The sequence below is a fragment of the Vipera ursinii genome, assembly GCF_947247035.1.
Source record: "Vipera ursinii genome assembly, chromosome: 3".
In the NCBI taxonomy this organism is placed as follows: Eukaryota; Metazoa; Chordata; class Lepidosauria; order Squamata; family Viperidae; genus Vipera; species Vipera ursinii.
The window spans coordinates 2,844,009-2,862,783 of record NC_139516.1 but is presented as its reverse complement, the minus strand read 5'-3'; the positions used below and the strand labels follow the sequence as shown (position 1 = coordinate 2,862,783).

Here is an 18,775-nt window from a genome sequence, read left to right as displayed (position 1 = left end):
GCCTTGTCCGTGGTGGCTCCCTCCCTGTGGAACATCATCCCCACGGAGATAAGGTTGGCCCCCACCTTGGCACCCTTTCACAAGGCCCTGGAGACCCCAGATGGAGCCCATCAAGGGCTTGGTCTGACTGTTGTCCCCAGAGGGATGTGTCCGTGTGTGCGTTTCTTTGAGTTTTGTCCTGGTTTTTTTCCCCCTGCAAGTGGCCCAGAATCGCTCAGCCATTGATGATCCTTTGGATTACAATGTCTATGCTTCCCAGCCCCTTCTGGGAGTATGGGGTGGGGAGTAGGCTGATGTGTGCGGGGGTAGTCAGTGGTTGAGCCCCCTCCCCATAAATCCTTGTGGTTCACATTACTTCTTCCGGGGTGGGGTGGGGGAGAATTGGCACTTGGTCTCAAACTTTTTACAGTTTATGAAAAAAACAAACAAACCCACAACTAACCATGTTTTAAACCGCTGATTATTAAAAGCTCCCATCCGCACAGGCAGCTTTTTCGCTCTCTCACTCACTCCTTGCTAGCAAGAAGAACTAGCGACTGCAATCTGGTTTTTTTTTAATATATTTTTTACTCGTATTTTGTTTCCCCCCCCCCCCCAAGATCGTTCTACGGTTTTGCTTTCAACTTGTGGCGGTGCCAGCACGCCAGGTTTGGTGAGGTGGGCAGCTAGATAAATCTGCTCAATAAAATAATAAATAAACTCATTGGATAAGGCTAAATAAAATAATAACGTGAATAAACTCATTGGAGGAAAGGTGAATGCCGAATGCCGGGACTGGCTGGATTTTTGTTTGCAGCTATTTCCAACTCACTCACCCTGCCAGGATCTATTCAGAACAAGTTTTTCCTCGGCCGCTTAAAGATGGGTGGACTTCAACTCCCAGAATTCCTCAGCTAGCACACGATGGATGGGGAATTCTGGGAGTTGAAGTCCACCCATCTTAAAATGGCCAAGGTTGAGAAACACAAGTCTAAACAGACAGGCTGTTTAGTAATAACTGGGAGGATGTTTTCCCTTTGGCTCCACATGGGGTACGGATGCAACCATTATTTTTTTAAAATTCCATTTATATCCTGCCCTTCTCCGAAGACTCAGGGCGGCTTACAATTTAAAGCACAAATCAAATGTGCTTAGCAGTAGCCTTCATTCTATGTATCTGCCTGCTTATTAGGGCTTTCATACACACCCCCAAGCGGCATTATTACAAAGTCAGCTTAATTGCCCCCAACAATCTGGGTCCTCATTTTACCTACCTCGGAAGGATGGAAGGCTGAGTCAACCTTGAGCCTGGTGGGACTCGAACCTGCACTAATGGCAGGCAGCTGGTGTTACTTAAGGAGGTATCAGCCCACTGCTCCACCAAGGCTCATTTGATATTCTTAACCTGGGTTTAGGGTTAGAACTTCCCAGCTTTGGCAAATTGAAGCTGAGTGGACTTCAACTCCCAGAATTCTCTGCAATGGCTGTGCTAGCTGGGCAGTTCTGGGAGGTGAAGTCCACCCAGTGGCCAAGGATGGGAAGTGGTTGGCATTTAGCAAAACCATCACAAAGGGGTGTGTGTGTGTGTGTGTGTGTGTGTGTGTGTGTGTGTGTATGAAAAAAACCTCTGTTTGTGATCCATCCTGCTGTTCCTGTTCTCCAGTCTCACAAATTCACGGCATACCTTGTCCTCGGTTTACAGTTATTCAGACGATTTGGGGAGAGAGGTCCCCGGAAAAATTAATGGAGAGTTGCTTTTTGGTCTGGGTGTGTGCCTACTGCAGAGAGATGCAGGCATGGAAAAGAGAGAAAGAAAAAGAGAAAGAGAGAAAGAAAGAGAGAGAAAGAGAAAGAAAGAAAAAAAGGGAAAATGGAGGATGGAGGGATGAAGGAGGGAAGGGAAGAGAAGGGAAGGGAAAAGGAAGAAAGAAAGAGAAAGAAAAAGGAAAGGAAAGAGGAAAAAAGAAAGAGAGAGAGAGAAAGAAAGAAAGAAAGAAGAAAGAAAGAAAGAAAGAAAGAAAGAAAGAAAGAAAGAAAGAAAGAAAGAAAGAAAGAAAGGAAGGAAAGAGAAAGAACAGGGAAGATGGAGAGAGGAGGGAGGGGAAGGAAGGAAGGAAGGAAGGAAGGAAGGAAGGAAGGAAGGAAGGAAGGAAGTTGAATCACAAAGACCAAGGCAGGCCGGTTGTGCCAGCTGCTCCAGCTGTGGCTTTCATCCCAGTTAAATGATAGTCCAATCGGTTTTTGGAAACCTCCCATTATGGAGCACCCAGAATTCCTAGAGGCAATCTATTCCATTGAATAACAGAGTTGGAAGGGACCTCGGAGGTCATCTAGTCCGACCCCCTGCTCAGGCAGGAAACCCTATACCATTTCAGACCAGTGGCTGTCCAGTCTCTTCTTAAAAGCCTCCAGGGATGGAGCCACCCACCACTTCTGGAGGCAGGCAGTTCCGCTGGCTAATCGTTCTGACTCTCAGGAAGTTCCTCCTTAATTCCAGGTTTGCTTCTCTCCTGGGTGAACTTTCCACCCGGTGCTTCTTCTCCCGTTGCCTTCAGGCACTTTGGAGAAGAAGCGGGAAACACCCCCCCTCTCCCCCCCCATCTTTTCGGTGACGCAAACCTAACCTGGGACCGATTCTCTTTGGCAGGAGATGACCCTGAACATCCAACGGGGAAGCCCTGGGGGTCCGTGCCAGCGCCGGGCCAGCACCCCTCTTCCGGCCCCTCCCCAGGAGAGGCCGAGCCCTCGGAGCAGGGGGGCTGAGCCGTGCCACCCCCAGCTGGGACAGTCCTTATCCTGCGAGCCCAGGGCCTGCCTCCCGGAGCCCTGTGGGGGCTGGCGGTCCGAGTCCCCCAGCTCAGAGGAGTCGTCTGGATCCCTCTACCGGGTGGTCTTCCTCGGAGACCCCGGGGTGGGCAAGAGCAGCCTGGTGAGTCTCTTTGCCGGGCTCCAAGAGAGGGACTCCTTGGAGCAACTGAGAGGTAGGTCTCCAACAGGCTCCTCTGACTTTTCCCGGTGGGGCGATGGGGCGGGACACGGAATTAGGCTACTCCCGTTAGGACTTTTTTCGGGGTGGGTGGGTGGGGAGGAAACAGTGGGCCCCGTCTCTCTTTTGGGGTGGTCTGTGATCTGACAAGAGGCAGGCTATTTTCAAAAAAAGCAGTTTCTCAAGGAAGCCTGAAGTGGTAAGTTTTTAGATGGTAAAAGAGCCGGGAGCTGGGTTGGTAAAAAAGCTGGCAGAATTCGCTTTGAATCCAGATTCCCGAGGATTTTTTTTTTTTTTTTTTTTGCTAGCTCTGGTTTGAACAGCCGAGTCCTTGGTGCTGTCTGAGCTTGTTTTCTTAAAGATGTTTCATGACCCAGGTCGGTCATGTCATCGGCGCTAGAAGGGAGCAAGGTTTGCCCTGATGATGTTCCCTAGTTGGGTCATGAAACGTCTGCGAGAAAAGAACCAAGTTCAGAGAACACCCAGGACCCCACGGACCTCCTCTTCCTCCTCCTCCTCCTCCTCCTCCCTGCAAACCTCACTTCCTTCTAGCACTGATGATTTTACCTAGTTGGGTCATGAAATGTCTGCAAGAAAACCACCCAGCTCAGAGGGCACCAAGGACCCCACAGTCTTTTTCTTCCTCCTCCCCCTCCTCCACCCCCCTTCTAGCACTGATAATGTTCCCTAGTTTTATTTTATTTATTTATTTATTTTAATTCCATTTATATCCCGCCCTTCTCCGAAGACTCAGGGCGGCTTACAAGCTTAGCAGTAGCCTTCATTCTATGTATATGCCTGCTTGTTAGGGCTTTCACACACACACCCCAAGCGGCATTATTACAAAGTCAGCTTATTGCCCCCAACAATCTGGGTCCTCATTTTACCTACCTCGGAAGGATGGAAGGCTGAGTCAACCTTGAGCCTGGTGGGATGCGAACCTGCACTAATGGCAGGCAGCTGGTGTTACTTAAGGAGGCATTAGCCCACTGCTCCACCAAGGCTCTTATTGGGTCATGAAACATCTGCAAGAAAATAATCAAGCTCAGAGAGCCTCAGGGACCCCACAGTTGTTGTCGCCGTCCTCTCCTTCTCCCTTCTAGCACTGATGATGCTGCCTAGGTGGGTCATAAAACATCTGCAAGAAAACCACCCAGCTCAGAGAGCCCCAAGGACCCCACAGTTCTCCTCCTCTTCCTCCCCCTCTCTGCAAACCTCCCTTCCTTCTAGCATTGATGATGTTCCTTAGCTGGGTCACAAAACATCTGTAAGAAAGCCATCAAGCTCAGAGAGCACCCAGGACCCCACAGTCCTCCTCTTCCTCCTCCTCCCCCACTCCCTTCTAGCACGGATGATGTTCCCTAGTTGGGTCACCAAACATCTGCAAAGAAAACCACCCAGCTCAGAGAGCACCCAGGACCCCACAGTCCTCCTCCTCCTCCTCCTCCCCCATCTCTGCAAACCCCCCTTCCTTCTAGTATTGATGATGTTCCCTAGCTGGGTCACCAAACATCTGCAAAGAAAGCCACCAAGCTCAGAGAGCACCCAGGACCCCAAAATTGTCCTCCTGCTTCCTGGCTTGAACTGGACGGGCTACTCTAAGGTTGGTGACTTTCGGCCTCTTTGCTGCCTGATTTAAACCACTTGCCCCCACCGTGGCTGCTCCCACGGGCTCCCTCCGTGTTTCTGGAGTCTGGGGCAGTCCCGGTTCTCTGGGTCGATCCTCTTTATTGCTGATTCCGAAGCAATTCATGCCCATCGGACCCGGTTCTGCTTCTGCTTTCTTCCAGAGGACAGCTACGAACGCACCTTGTCCGTGGACGGGGAGGAGACCACGCTGGTGGTGATCGACCCTTGGGAGGCTGAAAAGCGGGTAGGTGGGAATGGTCAGACCCGGAAATCCAGGCCAGGAATGCCTTCCTCAAACAGGGAAGGGAGCCTGCATCTCTCTCGGCTGGAGGGAATCTGCAAAGCGCTCTTCCTGACTGGCGTGCAAAATGTATGCATTGCTTTGCATCCCGCCGTTATTATTTCGGCCAAGGCAGCGAACGTATCCAAGACACCTTTCTCCTCCTCTTTTCCCCCCACAACAACAAGCTTGTGAGGTGGGCTGGGCTGAGAGAGAGGGACTGGACCCCCCCGTCTTTAAAGTGGCCAAGATTGAGAAACTCCGATGTGGACGCTGTCAAATCTTGCAGAACCTCTTGGTCTATTATGGGTTAAGGAACCAAACTAGGAAGCTGGAGACCGGGAGTTCGAATCCCAGCCAGGTGACTTGAAGCCAATCACCAGGAGACGGTGAGTTCTAGTCCCGCCTTAGGCATAAAAGCCGACTGGGTGACTTTGGGCCAATCACCAGGAGACGGTGAGTTCTAGTCCTGCCTTAGGCATAAAAGCCGACTGGGTGACTTTGGGCCAATCACCAGAAGACGGTGAGTTCTAGTCCTGCCTTAGGGATGAAAGACAACTGGGTGACTTTGAGCCAATCACCAGGAGACAGTGAGTTCTAGTCCCACCTTAGGCATGAAAGCCAGCTGGGTGATTTTGGGCCAATCACCAGGAGACGGTGAGTTCTAGTCCTGCCTTAGGGATGAAAGACAACTGGGTGACTTTGAGCCAATCACCAGGAGACAGTGAGTTCTAGTCCCACCTTAGGCATGAAAGCCAGCTGGGTGACTTTGGGCCAATCACCAGAAGACGGTGAGTTCTAGTCCTGCCTTAGGGATGAAAGACAACTGGGTGACTTTGAGCCAATCACCAGGAGACAGTGAGTTCTAGTCCCACCTTAGGCATGAAAGCCAGCTGGATGACTTTGGGCCAATCACCAGGAGATGGTGAGTTCTAGTCCTGCCTTAGGGATGAAAGACGACCGGGTGTATTTGGGCCAATCACCAGGAGACGGTGAGTTCTAGTCCGGCCTTAGGCACCAAAACTGGCTGAGTAACTCTGGGCCAGTCCCTCTTTCTCAGCCCTGTCCACCTCACAGGGTTATTGTTGTGCGGGAAAATAGGAGGAGGAAGGTGTGTTGGATAAGTTCACGACCTTGAGTTATTTGCCATAAAATATTAAAGGCGGAATACAAATAAATCAATTCAATTAATTCTTTGAGGTTCAGTCGAGCAGTGGCTGCAGCTTCCATAGGAAGTCCTCACCTGGCTGCTTGCACAAACTCATCACCTGTGTTCAGCCCTCCTGTGTGACGTGATTCCAGGTTGTCCTCAACAATTGAGCCCCAAATTTCTATTGCAAAGTGAGACATTTGCTAAGTAACCTTTGCCCCGTTTTACGACCTACCTTGCCACGGTGGCTAAGTGAATCACTGCAGTTGTTATGTCACGATGGTCGTTAAGTGAATCTGGCTACCCCCATTGAGTTGGCTTGTCCAAAGGTCGCAAAACTGGGATCCCGTGACACCCCTCCCAGGATGCTGCGACTGTGGTAAACGTGAGTCAGTCGCCAAGCGTCCGGAGGTTGATCCCGTGATCGCGGGGGACGCTGCAACGGTCGTTAAGTGTGTAAAACGGGTCGTGTTGATGTGCAAAAAGAACATGATTTATTTGGCTGCTTAATATCGGCCCCTTCAAAAGTGAACCCAAGACTGAAACGCCCCCCCCCCCACACACACAAGGTTACAAAGCTACAAAGTGAAACTTCCCACCCCCGTGGTCATAAATCACATTCCCTGATTAACTGGTTGTGCCGGCTTTCTAAGGAAAGTTACTGCCCCGCCAAAATGCAGTTAGCAAATGACCTTGGTTCCCACAGAACAAATTATTGTTATGTCTAAGAGAAAACACTCATTTCCCCCTCCCAATTCTGTGGAAACCGAAAAATGAAGGGAAAATGGCTCCAGTTCACTTCGTTGTAGGGTTGGCGACATGCACTTTGCGTTGCAGAAAAAAAAGGACGCAAAGATTTATTCCTCTCACTTTTGACTCCGAATTGGGCAAGCCCGGCCTAGGCCTGGATCAGGGTGGGACGGAGGTCAAAGGAGACTCTTCTTCTCGTGCGGGAACACCTCTTGTCCCCCTCTCACCCCCAGAAATCGTGGGTGCTCCATCACTGGAAATTTTTAAGAAGAGGCTAGACGGTCACGTGTCTGAGGTTCTCCTGCTTGAGCGGGGGGCTGGACTAGAAGTCCTCCAAGGTCCCTTCCAGCTTCTATTCTATTCTATTCTGTTCTGTTCTGTTCTATTCTATTCTATTCTATTCTATTCTATTCTATTCTATTCTATTCTTTACAAATCCAACTCCATTCTCAGTAAAGATTCTATTCTATTCTGTTCTATTCTATTCTATTCTATTCTATTCTATTCTATTCTATTTTTTCTATTCTATTCTATTCTATTCTATTCTATTCTTTAATTTCTATTCTATTGTATCTATTCTATTCTATTCTATATTCTATTCAATTTCTATTCTATATTCTATTCTATTATTATTTATTTATTTATTTATTATTTATTTTAATTTATATCCCGCCCTTCTCCAAAGACTCAGGGCGGCTTACAATTTAAGCACAAACCAATGTGCTTAGCAATAGGCTTCATTCTATGTATATGCCTGCTTATTAGGGCTTATTATATTCTTATCATTATTCTATTCTATTCTATTTAATTTCTATTCTATTCTATTCTATTCTATTCTATTTTCTATTATTATATTCTTATCATTATTCTATTCTATTTAATTTCTATTCTATTCTATTCTATATTCTATTCTATTCTTATTCTATTCAATTTCTATTCTATTCTGTTCTATTCTATTCTATATTCTATTCTATTCTATTCTATTCTATTCTATTCTATTCTATTCTTATTCTTATTCTTATTCTTGTTCTATTCAATTTCTATTCAATTTTATTTCTACTATTCTATTCTATTCTATTCTATTCTATTCTATTCTATTCTATTCTATTCTATTCTATTCTATTCATAATTCAATTCAATTCTTATTCCATTCCATCTTTTTTTTCCAGTTGTCAGAAGAAGACAACTGGTTGCAGAATTACTGCATGCAGGTGGGCAACGCCTATGCCCTTGTCTACTCCATCACGGACCGGGCCAGCTTCGAGAGCGCCTCGGAGCTGCGCATCCAGCTTCGGAGGACCCGGCAGGCGGAGAACATCCCCATCATCCTGGTGGGGAACAAGACCGACCTGGTGCGCTCTCGAGAAGTCTCTGTGGAAGGTGGGTCCCAGGAGGGGGACACCCCCCCCCAAAAAAAGTCCAGTTGCCTTTTGGAAAAAAACACCTTCGGGATGTGCCGGAGACATCAACCAAGTCTTGCTCACCAAATGTTGTGGGTTGTTGTTTTTTTTCTTGGCAGAAGGCCGGGCCTGCGCCGTGGTTTTCGACTGCAAATTCATCGAGACGTCCGCTGCCCTCCAGCACAACGTGACCGAACTTTTCGAAGGCTTGGTGCGGCAGATCCGGCTGCGCCAGGACAGCAAGGAGGCCAACGAACGGCGCATGTCGCTTTACAAACGGAAAGAGAGCCTGACCAAGAAAGTGCGGCGTTTCCTGGACCGGCTGGTGGCACGCAACAACCAAAAAGTTGCACTGAAGGTCCGCTCCAAGTCTTGCCACGATCTTTCTGTGCTGTGAGGGCATCGGAGGTCTGCCGGCTTGCCCCGCCGAGGGTCTGGCCTGGGTCTCCGTTGTTCTGTGCCTGGCACGGCTATGCAATTGGGCGTAACTAAGCGAACTCCTGTTCGTCAAGGACGGCCTCTACATCTCAGTTGCCAAGCTTGTGTAGTTGGATCGTGTCACCCTGGGGATATTGCCCTGGTCGTAAGTGGTTGCTCAATAATAGTAATGGCAAGAGGGATCTTGGAGTCCTAGTGGAGGATCCCTTAAACAGGAGCCAGCCGTGTGCTGCAGCAGCCAAAAAAGCCAACGCAGTGCTAGCCTGTATTAACAGAGGGACAGTATCAAGATCACGTGAAGTGTTAATACCACTTTACAAGGCCTTGGTAAGGCTACACTTGGAATCCCGCATCCAGTTTTGGTCACCACGGTGTAAAAAAGATGTCAAGACTCTAGAAAGAGTGCAGAGAAGAGCAACGAAGATGATCAGGGGGCTGGAGGCTAAAACATACAAGGCACGCTTGCTGGAATTGGGTCTGTCTAGTTTAATGAAGAGAAGGACCAGGGGGGACAGGATATCAGCCTTCCAGTATCTCAGGGGCTGCCCCAAAGAAGAGGCAGTCAAGCTATTCTCCAAAGCACCCGAAGGCAGGACAAGAAGCAACGGATGGAAACTAACCAAAGAGAGAAGCAACATGGAACTTTCCTGACAGTTAGAACAATTAACCAGTGGAACTACTGGCCTCCAGAAGCTGTGAATGCTCCAACAATGGAGGTTTTCAAGAGAGACTGGACAGCTATTTGTCTGGAAATGGTATAGGTCTCCTGCTTGAGCAGGGGGCTGGACTAGATGACCTCCAAGCTCCCTTCCAGCTCTCTGATTCTGCTATAAGGCTCTCATGCTCAATAGCTGGGTCGTCCCAGGTTTACAGGTTGCAGGTAGGGATTCACGAGGCAAACCTCCCCCCCCCAAAAACCAAACCAAAATCTCTGTGCCCCCCCCCTCCGCAAAAAGTTGTTGTGTTTGGCCTCCATATTTTCTCCTGCTTCAGGAGAAGGTTGGACTAGAACAGCGATGGCAAACCTTTTAGTGACCGAGTGCCCAAACCGCAGCCCACAACACACTTATTTATCGCAAAGTGCCAGGGCCGCATCAGCATTGTGGTGCCCTCGGGGGGGGAACAGGGAGGCACCTCTGAGTGCCGCCTCTGGCATGCAAAAAACCGGGGGCGCAAAAATGGCCCACCGCGTTGCAAGACGCAAAAATGGCCACCGCACTGCCGGGTGCAGATACAAGGCGCTGCCCCACACAAGAACGGGGCAGGGCTAGTGAGTATCACGCAGGCACTCGCCCCGCCCCATTTACAGCATGTGTGTGTGTGTGTGTGTGTGTGCTCGCGGCCCCGTGCGCGCATGCACGCATGTAAAATGCTTCCCCCTCCCTTTTCTTCCAGTCCACCAATCGACAATGGCTGGTGACCTCTGCTCTGCCACCTCGAGCTGGCTAGACGGCTGCTTCGCCTCCTTTGTGCTGGGCGGGGCTCCTGATGGACCTGCTGCTGGTGGCGGTGGCACGCGTGCCAACAGAGAGGCCTCTGAGTGCCGCCTCTGGCACGCGTGCCATAGGTTCACCACCACTGGACTAGAAGATCACCAGAGTCCCTTCCAACGGTGTTATTATTCCATCCTGGTGGGTGGTACCCCTTCAGGTGGTAAAGGAACACAATGGCATGCCAGAGGAGTATCCTCTGAGTTGATTGCAGGTGTGTGTGTGTTTGTGTGTGGTGGTGGTGGGGGGAATTGACTGCCTTGGCATTTCTAAGAAAGAGGCAAGATATCCAGGCTTTCCCCAAAAAAGCCACGCTGGAATCCGCTGGATGAAAAACGAGCAAGGGACGAGGCCGCAAGGAGACCGGTGCCGCTTTGCTCCCTGAGGCTTTTGATTTTTCGCAGAGGTCTTCAAACTCGGCCCTTTTATGACTCATGGACTTCAACTCCCAGAATTTCTCAGCCAGGCATGCTGGCTGAGGAATTCTGGGAGTTGAAGTCCATGAGTCATAAAAGGGCCGAGTTTGAAGACCCCTGATTTTTCTCCTCGTGGCTCGGCAGGAGTCCAGATGGGGAGGGGGCAAAAAAATAACGCAACTCAACGGGAACGTTTTTTGAAATAATACGGCCTCGTCTCGCACTGTAATTCGCGGAACGTCCCTTCTTGCAAATGGTCACTAAAGAAGCGGCTGTAAACGGAGGACTTCCCGTAAGGAGTGTTTTCTGTTACGCTGATCGCGCGAGTGGTCCTGGACGTAAGGCCGCAGTGCAGCTGGAAACGTCCGTCGCTAAACAAGACGGATATCAAGTCCAGCTTCGCCCAGTTTTCGCAAATCTTCCTTGCCCTAGTTGTTAAGTCAATCGCTGCACCTGTGGAGTGGTTAAGACGGTCGTTAAGCGAATCTGGATTTCCCCCACTGACTTTGTTTGTCAGGAGGTCGCAAAAGGGGATCACGTGATCTCCGCCCCCCCCCCCGGGAACGCTGCAAACCATCATAAATAAGAGCCGGTTGCCCAGCGTCCAAATTCGGATCACGTGAGACGGGGACGCTGCAAACGGCCGTTAAGGGTGAAAAATGGTCCGAAGTCGATATTTTAAAGTGCGGCCGTGGCTTTGAACGGTCAGTAAACGAATGCTTGCAAGTCGAGGACTGTCTGTACTTCAAATCCCGTTTGTGGAAGCTTGTTTCCTTCAGGAGGCAAAAGGGAAGACTCTCCAGAGGACAAAACTTGAAATGCAGATTTGCAAAAAAATCTCCCCGGTTCCCTCCAGGTTTAGGATTATGCGTGTACAGATAGTCCTCAGGTTACGACGACAATTGAGTCCAACGTTTCGGTTGCTAAGCGAGACATTTGTGAAGCGGGTTTTGTTTTGCCCTATTTTACGACTTTTCTGGCCACCGCCGTTAAACCAATCAGCGCGGTTGTTAAATTAGCCAGACGGTCATTAAGTGATGACTGGTGGCTGCGGGGAAGCTACGACGGTCACAAATGCAAATCACGCGCTTGAAAACCACTTTTTTTTTTCCAGTGCCGTGGGGAATTCAAAGTGGTCACTAAATGGATGGGTTGATAAGTCGAGGATTTCTCGCACTCTCCAATTGAGAACTGGCCAGGTCACCTTGAGGCACCTGGGATTTGGAAGGTTGAAAGTTTAGAAAGGACATTTGGGGGTACAGGGGTCTGCTCTCCAACTGAACGGAAGGGACGACGAGGGTCAGAATTCGGCTTTCTGGAGGTTTCCATTAGAGCAAACCTGAGGTTCAAACCTGGCCACTTGAAGAGGAGTGGACTTCAACTCCCAGAATCCCCCAGTGCTAAGGAAGAAGCAAGTCACCGGGCGGACTGGAACCGCAGTGACAGCTTCTCGAAGAGACCACAAACCATGATTTGCAACCTGGCTGGCAACCCATCCCCCTTTCCTGGGCTGCACCGTTCGGGCTGCCTGTTTGGCAAGGGTCTCCTCCTCCTCCTCTCCACAACCCCCCCCCTCTCTTCTAGCACTGATGATGTTGCCTAGCTGGGTCATGAAACGTCTGCAAGAAAACCATCCGGCTCAGAGAGCCCCCAGGACCCCACAGTCCTCCTCCTCCTCCTCCTCCTATTTATTTATTTTATTTTTATTTATTATATTTGTATACCGCCCTTCTCCCGAAGGACTCAGGGCGGTGAACAGGGCACATATAAAAATACAGAATACAAAAATTAAAAAAGAATTAAATAGGAGCCCGAGCTAAAACAATAGATGGTAATAAAAAATCCGCAATAAAGACCCCAGCACATCCCCCATCAGGCCAGGCCGGCTTGTTCAAATAAATGTGTCTTCAGATCGCGTCGGAAGGAGCGGAGGTCAGGTGCTATCCGGAGCTCGACCGGCAGCTGATTCCATAAATCCGGTGCACCCACAGAGAAGGCCCTCCCCCTGGGGGCCACCAGTCGACATTCCCTGACCGGAGGCACCCTGAGGAGGCCCTCTCCGTGGGAACGCACAGGGTGGAGGGAAGTTGACGCCGGCCGCAGGTGGTCCCCGAGGTACTCCGGACCCATGCCATGTAGGGCTTTAAAAACCATTACCAAAACCTTGAATCTAGCCCTGATGATGTTCCCTAGTTGGGTCATGAAATGTCTGCAAGCAAACAACCAAGCTCAGACAGCACCAGGGACCCCACATTCTTTTTCTTTCTTTCTCCTCCTCCTCTCTGCAAACCTCCGTCCCTTCCAGCACTGATGATGTTGCCTAGCTGGGCCATGAAACGTCTGCAAGAAAACCGCCCAGCTCAGAGAGCACCAAGGACCCCAAAGTTCTCCTCCTCCTCCTCCTAGCCCTGATGATGTTCCCTAGTTGGGTCATGAAATGTCTGCAAGCAAGCAACCAAGCTCAGAGAGCACCAAGGACCCCATAGCTGCTCTCCTCCTCCTCCTCCTCCATTCCCCAAACCCCACTCTCTTCAACCAGTGTTGATGTTCCCTAGTTGGGTCATGAAACGTCTGCAAGAAAACAACCAAGCTCAGAGAGCACCAAGGACCCCACAGTCCTCCTCCTCCTTCTCCCCACTCCCTTCTAGCACTGATGACGTTCCCTAGTTGGGTCATGAAACATCTGCAAGAAAACCACCCAGCTCAGAGAGCACCAAGGACCCTACGGTCGTCTCCTCCTCCTCCTCCTCTCCACAAACCCCACTCTCTTCTAGCAGTAATAATGTTCCCTAGTTGGGTGATGAAACGTCTGCAAGAAAACCACCCAGCTCAGAGAGCACCAAGGACCCTACAATCCTCCTCCTCTTCCTCCCCGGCTCGCCCAGGTGCCACGCTCCCCCCTGAAAGGGCCGCCCTGCTCCGGGAAAGACCCGCCAGGGCGGGGAGGAGGCTCGGCCCGGTGCCAGCCCTGACTTCAGCTCCTGCCCGGGGTCAGGTCGCAAGTTTCCGTGGCTGGGGGGAGCCTTGCGGGTGGGTGGAGGGGGAGGGGGCTTAGCCCGGGCGCTTGGCGGAATCAATCCCGGCCTTTTGCAACTCTGAACAACTCTTGTGTGGCTGCCTGTCCAGCACCCAGCTGCCAAAGGAAAGGGGGATTTCCTGCAAAGGAATCTGCAGGTTCCCCGAATATCCCCCCTAGGCTAGCCCCCTCCCAGCTTTCAGCTCAGCGGACCTGATGCAGGCAAGGAGCCCGGCTATCCTTAGGAATCCCCCCTCCCCAAGCTATGTGTGTGTGTGTGTGTGTGTGTGTGTGTGTGTGTATGTATATATATATATATTGTGTGTGTGTGTATGCGTATGTGTATGTGTGTGCGTGGACCTGATGCAGGCAAGGACCCCGGCTATCCTTAGGAATCCCCCCTCCCCAAGCTGCGTGTGTGTGTGTGTATGTGTGTGTGTGTGTGTGTATGTATGTATATATATATATATATTGTGTGTGTGTGTGTGTATGCGTATGTGTATGTGTGTGTGTGCGGACCTCATGCAGGCAAGGACCCCAGCTATCCTTAGGAATCCCCCCCCAAGCTATATGTGTGTGTGTGTGTATGTATGTAATTATGTGTGTGTGTGTGTATATATATATATATATATATATATATATATATATATATATATATATATGTGTGTGTGTGTGTGTGTGTGTGTGTGTGTGTACATATGTGTGTATATGTATGTATGTGTATGTATGTATATGTATATATATATATATATGTATACACACATACATATACATATACATATATACACAGATATACATATACATACATATACACACACACATATACACACAGACATACACAGACACAGACACACAGACACACACACACCTATATATATAAAATCCATGTTGTCATCTAACAAGAGGCAGCGAAAAGATGGGAGGGAAAAAGGAGGAGGGGGGGAGGCAGAGAAAGCAGAGCTGGGGATGGAAAGTTGGCAAGAGGCGGAATGGAAACAGTGAGATCCGACACAAAAAATGCAGGGCGCAAACACAGGAAGTTGTGGGGAGGGAGATAAGAACCACATCTGGGCAGGGATCAGCAGCTGACACCGCGGAAGGGCTACAGCTTGGGCGAAACACAGAGGCCTCCAGACTAGAGCAGGGGGTCTCCAACACTTGGCCGCTTTTAAGCGTATGCTGGCTGGGGGATTCTGGGAGTTGCAGTCCACAAGTCTTAAAAGTGGCCAGGTTTGCAGACCCCTGCTCTAGAGCATAATTTCTAGAATATTTTATTCACTTTCTACATTGACAATCCATAAGTTCTTAGTAAACAACGTATTGTCTGGGTCCATTTAGAACAGAACAAGAATAGAATAGAATAGAATAGAATAGAATAGAATAGAATAGAATAGAATAGAATAGAATAGAATAGAATAGAATAGAATAGAATAGAAAATATGGAATAGAATAGAATAGAATAGAATAGAATAGAATAGAATAGAATAGAATAGAATAGAATAATAGAAAATATGGAATAGAATAGAATAGAATAGAATAGAATAGAATAGAATAGAATAGAATAGAATAGAATAGAATAGAATAGAATAGAAAGATGGTAGAATAGAATAGAATAGAATAGAATAGAATAGAATAGAATAGAATAGAATAGAATAGAATAGAATAGAATAGAATAATAGAAAATATGGAATAGAATAGAATAGAATAGAAAATATGGAATAGAATAGAAAAGAAAAGAAAAGAAAAGAAAAGAAAAGAAAAGAAAAGAAAAGAAAAGAAAAGAAAAAAAAATATGGGATAGTATAGTATATAATATAATATAATATAATAGGAGAGTAGAGTAGCGTAGCGTAGCGTAGAGTAGATTGTAGAATAGAAGTCCGTGCAACGTGAGACAGCAGGCAGAGTCGGTTTTCCAAACAATTTAGCCATAAAACGACTTAAGCATTTTTTTTTCAACCCATGACCCCAAATTCTTGGCTCTTGAGTGATGCATCTGGGTGGCACAATCCTGGGATCGCGGAATATCTACGGTCACGTCTAATGCCCCTAGTAACTGAGTTTCCTCTGCCCAGCCTCGCTGCAGCTCGTCCATCACCCTTTCTCACTTTATCTTCTATTTAGCTGCCTCCCTGAGATTTCAAAAATAGAAAATTTGGTGTGTGAGGGGGTGGGTGAATGTGTGTGTGTGTGTGTGTAAACTGACAACCATCTGGCAGTTGTAAGACGCTGCTGGAGGTTGATTAGGCCTGTCGTAAAATTGTTGGGTTTGGCATATGTAAAACTCCTTTTTAATTTCATGCCTCTAACCATGTTGGGAGCAGGACTGGCCCAGGGCTAAAAAAAAAAGGCTTTGGGGTAACAGAACACAGAATTGCAGGGCTGGGAGGGACCTTGGAGGTCCTCTAGTCCAACCCCCTGCCTGAGGCTGGAGACATTGTATCCCGCCGGTCAAATTCAGTCTGTTTTTGGAATCCTCCAGTGATGGGACACCCACCACTCCTGGAGGCAGTCTGTTCCATTGAATAATGGAAGGGACCTTAGAGGTCCTAAAGTCCAACCCCCTGCGCAAACAATGCTGCTGCTGCTGCTACCCATTCAGTCGTGACCGACCCTGGGCGATTGGCTGGGCCAGGTGGCCTCTCCGCGTCTTCTGATCTTGTTCTGCTTCTTTAAATTTTCCTATCCTCTGGCTGGTGTCGGCTTTGGCGGTCTCCAGCCAGCGAGTTTTCCGGTGTCCTGGTTTCCTTTTACCGCTAACGCTTCCAAACAAAATAGCTTTTTCCAGCGAGTAGAAGTGAGACACAAGTCTTGTGATTTTTGCCTTCCAGTGACATGTCTGATATCATCCTGCTTAAGCGAGAGATACCATTCCGCTAAATGGCTGTCCAGTCCTTTCTTGAAAACCTCCAGTGTTGGAGCATTCACAACTTCTGGAGGCAGGTTGTCCCACTGGTTAATTGTTCTCGCTGTCAGGAAGTTTCTCCTTAGTTCCAGGTTGCTTCTCTTCTCTTCTCTTCTCTTCTCTTCTCTTCTCTTCTCTTCTCTTCTCTTCTCTTCTCTTCTCCTCTTCCATTTTTTCCTCCTCTCCTCTCCTCTCTTCTTTCCTTATTTTATCTCTTTTCTTCTCTTCCATTTTGTCCTCCTCTCCTCTGCTCTCCTCTCCTCTCCTCTTCTCTCCTCTCCTCTTCTCTCCTCTCCTCTCCTCTCCTCTTTTCGCTTCCATCCCATTCTATTATTCTCTTCTCTTCTCTTCTCTTCTCTTCTCTTCTCTTCTCTTCTCTTCTTTTCTCTTCTCTTCTCTTCTCCTCTCCTCTCCTCTTTTCGCTTCCATCCCATTCTATTATTCTCTTCTCTTCTCTTCTCTTCTCTTCTCTTCTCTTCTCTTCTCTTCTCTTCTCTTCTCCTCTCCTCTCCTCTCCTCTCCTCTCCTCTCCTCTCCTCTCCTCTTTTCGCTTCCATCCCATTCTATTATTCTCTTCTCTTCTCTTCTCTTCTCTTCTCTTCTCTTCTCTTCTCCTCTCCTCTCCTCTCCTCTCCTCTCCTCTCCTCTTTTCGCTTCCATTCCATTCTATTATTCTCTTCTCTTCTCTTCTCTTCTCTTCTCCTCTCCTCTTCTCTCCTCTCCTCTTCTCTCCTCTTCTCTCCTCTCCTCTTCTCTCCTCTTTTCGCTTCCATCCCATTCTATTATTCTCTTCTCTTCTCTTCTCTTCTCTTCTCTTCTCTTCTCTTCTCTTCTCTTCTCTTCTGCATTCTCTTCTATTCATTTTCTATTCTTTCTTCTCTTCTCTTCTATTCATTTTCTATTCTCTCTTCTCTTCTCTTCTCTTCTCTTCTCTTCTCTTCTCTTCTCTTCTCTTCTCTTCTCTTCTCCTCTCCTCTCCTCTCCTCTCCTCTCCTCTCCTCTTTTCGCTTCCATCCCATTCTATTATTCTCTTCTCTTCTCTTCTCTTCTCTTCTCTTCTCTTCTCTTCTCTTCTCTTCTCTTCTCTTCTCCTCTCCTCTCCTCTCCTCTCCTCTCCTCTCCTCTCCTCTCCTCTTCCTTGATTAGTTTTCATCCTTTGCTTCTTGTCCTGCCTTCAGGTGCTTTGGAGAATAGGTGGAACCTCCCCCCCTCTTCTTTGTGGCAGTCCCTCAAATACTGGAAGACTGCTATCATGTCCCCCCCCCCGGTCCTTCTCTTTGTTAAACGAGACATATCTAGTTCCCGTTCAACTGTTCATTATACGATTTAGCCCCCAGACTCTTTATCATCTTTGCAGCTCACTTTCTATCTAGGTGTCCCCCCATCTTTCTAACAAGTTACACAGTCAGACGGCATGCTGAATTCGCAGCAGCCTGGCCAAAGCTTCCAAAGTTATAGACGTTTCCTCGCTGCGTGTTTTCCTTCTAGGGAGTAGATCTGCTGTGCTGCAGTTTTTAAAATAAAATGACTGGACATCAGGGGAATTTTCCAAGAACTCAGCTGATGATATGGAAGGAAAACATCTGTGCGAGTTGTTTAAAGTCCTGAGCTGCTGCATGGAGGAATTTACTGCAGCCCAGGGCTTTGTTATATATTATAATTTGTCGGACCTTCGACTGACGAAGGGGACAAATTTTCTTTGCCGTCACAAACTAGATTCACCCGTCGTGCTAAGCCAGTTGGTTGGAGAAGCCATTGTAACCTGGATTCACCTGTTGCAAAAAAACAACAACCCCAAAGCCACGATTTATTCTTCCATACAAAAAAACACACACAGACACACAAAAACAAAATCTGGGCAGGAAACTAACGAGGCTTCCCACCTTCTTTGGTTCAAGGTTTTGGAAGAGGAGAATTTTGGAAAGAACTTTACGATATTGATATTTAAGGAAGCACAACAATCACTCATGGAGATCTAGCTAACCCCGTGAGAGACAAAAAATGGAATAAAATCAGGAGGTCCGTTGTCTCCTCTCCGGTTTACTTTAGGTTTCTTTCTCTTTTTCATTTTTTTTAAAATTTTATTCAAAAGATTGAAATACTAAATCCAAAGCCGGGGGGGGGGGGGGGAATAAGCAAAACAAAACTACACAAAGACATTGTGGCAAGCAAGGTTGTAAAAGTTGTTAAGTCAAGAACTAATTGTGACACAGTGCTAGGCTGCATCAACAGAAGGACAGAATCCAGATCAGGTGATGTGTTAATACCACTTTACAACGCCTTGGTAAGGCCACACTTGGAACCCTGCATCCGGTTTTGGTCACCACGATGTAAAA

The 18,775-nt window shown here is 48.1% G+C and overlaps 1 protein-coding gene across 1 annotated transcript; it reads left to right on the top strand.

The window, feature by feature from the left end:
- Positions 1-2,629: 2,629 nt before the first annotated feature.
- On the top strand, positions 2,630-8,969 carry REM1 (RRAD and GEM like GTPase 1; the record flags this gene model as incomplete). Its single annotated transcript, XM_083360969.1, has 4 exons — positions 2,630-2,960; positions 4,756-4,838; positions 7,944-8,154; positions 8,294-8,969. The coding sequence occupies 4 exons, from the start codon at positions 2,630-2,632 to the stop codon at positions 8,569-8,571; spliced, it is 903 nt and encodes a 300-aa protein (XP_083217095.1). The 3' UTR covers positions 8,572-8,969.
- Between the last annotated feature and the right edge of the window lie 9,806 nt (positions 8,970-18,775).